Source organism: Papaver somniferum, chromosome 1 (assembly GCF_003573695.1).
Source record: "Papaver somniferum cultivar HN1 chromosome 1, ASM357369v1, whole genome shotgun sequence".
NCBI lineage: Eukaryota > Viridiplantae > Streptophyta > Magnoliopsida > Ranunculales > Papaveraceae > Papaver > Papaver somniferum.
In genome coordinates this window covers 31,060,752-31,063,273 of record NC_039358.1, presented here as the reverse complement: position 1 = coordinate 31,063,273, position 2,522 = coordinate 31,060,752, and the positions used below count along the sequence as shown (strand labels likewise).

At 38.5% G+C, this 2,522-nt stretch overlaps 1 protein-coding gene across 2 annotated transcripts; it reads right to left on the bottom strand.

Annotated features, from left to right (window-relative positions):
- Positions 1 to 224: 224 nt before the first annotated feature.
- Positions 225 to 2,228, bottom strand: LOC113282371 (probable polyamine oxidase 2). Of its 2 annotated transcripts, XM_026531356.1 has the most exons (2): positions 757 to 2,228; positions 225 to 514 (listed from the first exon to the last, which is right to left on the bottom strand). In XM_026531356.1, exons 1-2 carry the CDS (start codon positions 2,144 to 2,146, stop codon positions 282 to 284), a joined length of 1,623 nt encoding a protein of 540 aa, XP_026387141.1. In that variant the 5' UTR covers positions 2,147 to 2,228; the 3' UTR covers positions 225 to 281. The 2 variants fall into 2 exon arrangements, with proteins under 2 accessions (XP_026387141.1, XP_026387149.1); XM_026531364.1 differs by lacking the exon at positions 225 to 514 and having other exon boundaries at positions 567 to 2,228.
- Positions 2,229 to 2,522: the final 294 nt, after the last annotated feature.

The following is a 2,522-nucleotide window of genomic DNA, read 5'->3' as shown; positions in this document are numbered from 1 at the left end:
CCAACAACAAAAAAAAAAAAAAAAAACAGAAGCACTCTAACTTAGAAGTGAACCAGAAACCTGGCAAACTTTAGATGCTTGCGCTTGATCCGTCGAGTAAAAAAGTAGTAATGGAAGAGACCGAGGTTCTTTTTTCTTCTTTTTTTGATTGGGTAAAAAATAACAATGATTCAACGAAAGAGCACTAGATCATTTAACTGCACAACTAAGTTTAGGATGAGGCATTCGGAAAGCATTTGTTTCAATTTCGGGCTAATTGAGATTAGTTGAGCCTTTGTCGATCATGATGGGAAATTATGACTTGGCTCAAAACTAGTACAACAAACACGTAAGGTCGAAGTTCCACATTTTGAAAGGCATTCTTCTCCATTTTTAAGGACGAAAAAGCATGATACTTTAGCATAATTTTGATCAACATCCCTTGAGAAATTTTGTTTGTAGCGTAAATTGGTATGGATTTGCTTTTTAGGGGATTGACATTTACTATCTCTGCTTGCAATAACATCGCAAACCACTGCAAGAAACAAAGAAGAACGGGAAAGTTAGCAACAGAAAGGCGAAAGAACTGAAATGAATGAAAAGCAATAGGCCGATCCGCCGATCTCTGACAGGAGTTATGCACAATGGCCGCGCCAAATACTCGTGTTTATACGCAACAATGTTGCCAATATAGCAATGTACAAATTTTACTGAACAACTCAAATATCTATGCAGAAACTAAAGCATCTTTAAGTAAAGCTTCAGCAGCTCTTCTACCTGAACTCAAAGCTCCATCAAAAGAAGCTGAACTCCAACAATCACCACACACATAAACACTAGACCCAATCTTCAAATCTCTCAACAAATTAGTCGGCGGTTTTTGATCCGGCTGCGCAAAACCGATACGGTAATTCCTCAAATGCTTCCACGACCGTACAACCGAATCGCCAAACCACTCTGACAACTCCCTTACAACTTGATCCGTCAGACTCTCATCTGACATTTCTTCAAACGATCCAATTACTGAAACCGAAACCAAAGTTTTCCCTGGAGGACCATATGATTTAGCCACATTGGTAGCGAAGAACATGTTATTAACAATCCCTTTCCCTGAACCATTCAAAATCAAAACCGGCTCTTCAACCGGTGCTCGATCAGCTGAGAAGTATAAACAAACAGTACTCCGGCCAGGCTTTTTACGCGCTCGGATTTTTCCCGCCAGAAGTTTCTCAACTTCAGGTTCTTCAACCGCGACAATCACTCCCAAATCACTTCTAAACACCTCGCCATTCTGCAACTTCACACTCGGCATGGCATTTTCCGATCCATTAAAATCAAGCGCAGCAACTCTCGAATTCAAACGGATCGAATTATCGGGCAATTTACTTGCCAATTGCTCTGGAATTGCACTAATCCCTTTAGAAGGAAGTGTATTATCACCCAAAGCAAGACACTTGAAGATAAAATCAAACAACCTTGAACTAGTCTCAAGTTCATTATCAAAGAAAATCCAACCGAAAAACGGTCTAAAAAAACGATCAATAATCGTCTTCGAAAACCCGGTCTTTCTCAATAAATCCATGATTGAAACCTCATTTGATGTCAAAATATCTTCATCTGATCTAGTCAAAACCTTGACTCTAGTCAACCCAATTAACAACTTATCAAGAACAGTACCAATAGGATTACTTAAACTCATTAATGCATCAAACAAATGTCTAACAGGATCAGCAACAGTATGAAACCCACCATTGTAATAAACAAAAGCACCAGAATAAAATTTCTGAAGATCTAAAGATTCATAATCAAGAACCTTTTGAGCTTCTGGATATCCAGTGATGAATATCTGAAATCCACGGTCAAGTATAAACCCGTCAATAATGTCTGTCCTTACACGACCACCAATACCATCTGAAGCTTCTAAAAGAACAAATGGGATTTTCTCTGAGTGTAGTTTATTTGCAGCTGCTAATCCGGAAAGTCCACCTCCAATTATGATTACTCCAGTTTCGGTTTCTGTGGCAGATACTGGTGATGTTTGTAGTGCAGGTGATTTTGAGGATTGGAGTTTGAACTGGAAATGGGTTCTTTTGTTGTGGGGATCATGAGAATGGAAATTGAGGAATGATGGTTTTGGATATGTTGGTGGTGAGAGGATTAGATTCATGGATGATTTTTACAGGAATTTACAGATGAAAAAATAGATTGCTGAAGAAATAAGAAATTTTTGGATAGCATTTTTGAGGAATTAAGAGATGATGGGGCTGAAATTGAGATCCCGGCCTTATCCGTAGGCAAGAAGGAAAACTGCGTGGCGTGGGGTCTAGTTGTGGTCAAATCTGGTCATATATGTGACTTTTGGTCTAGCCCAGTGCAAAGGGCAACAAAGATTATGAAACCACGCATATTAAGAATCTCATTTCTTTTTTCCTTTTTTCTATCAAAAGAGATACAGTATTTTATTAGAGAGAAGAATTTCCAATAATGCTATCAGCAGTAGCAAGGGAAAAAAAATACATGAAGAGGTATCCCAAGTATTATGA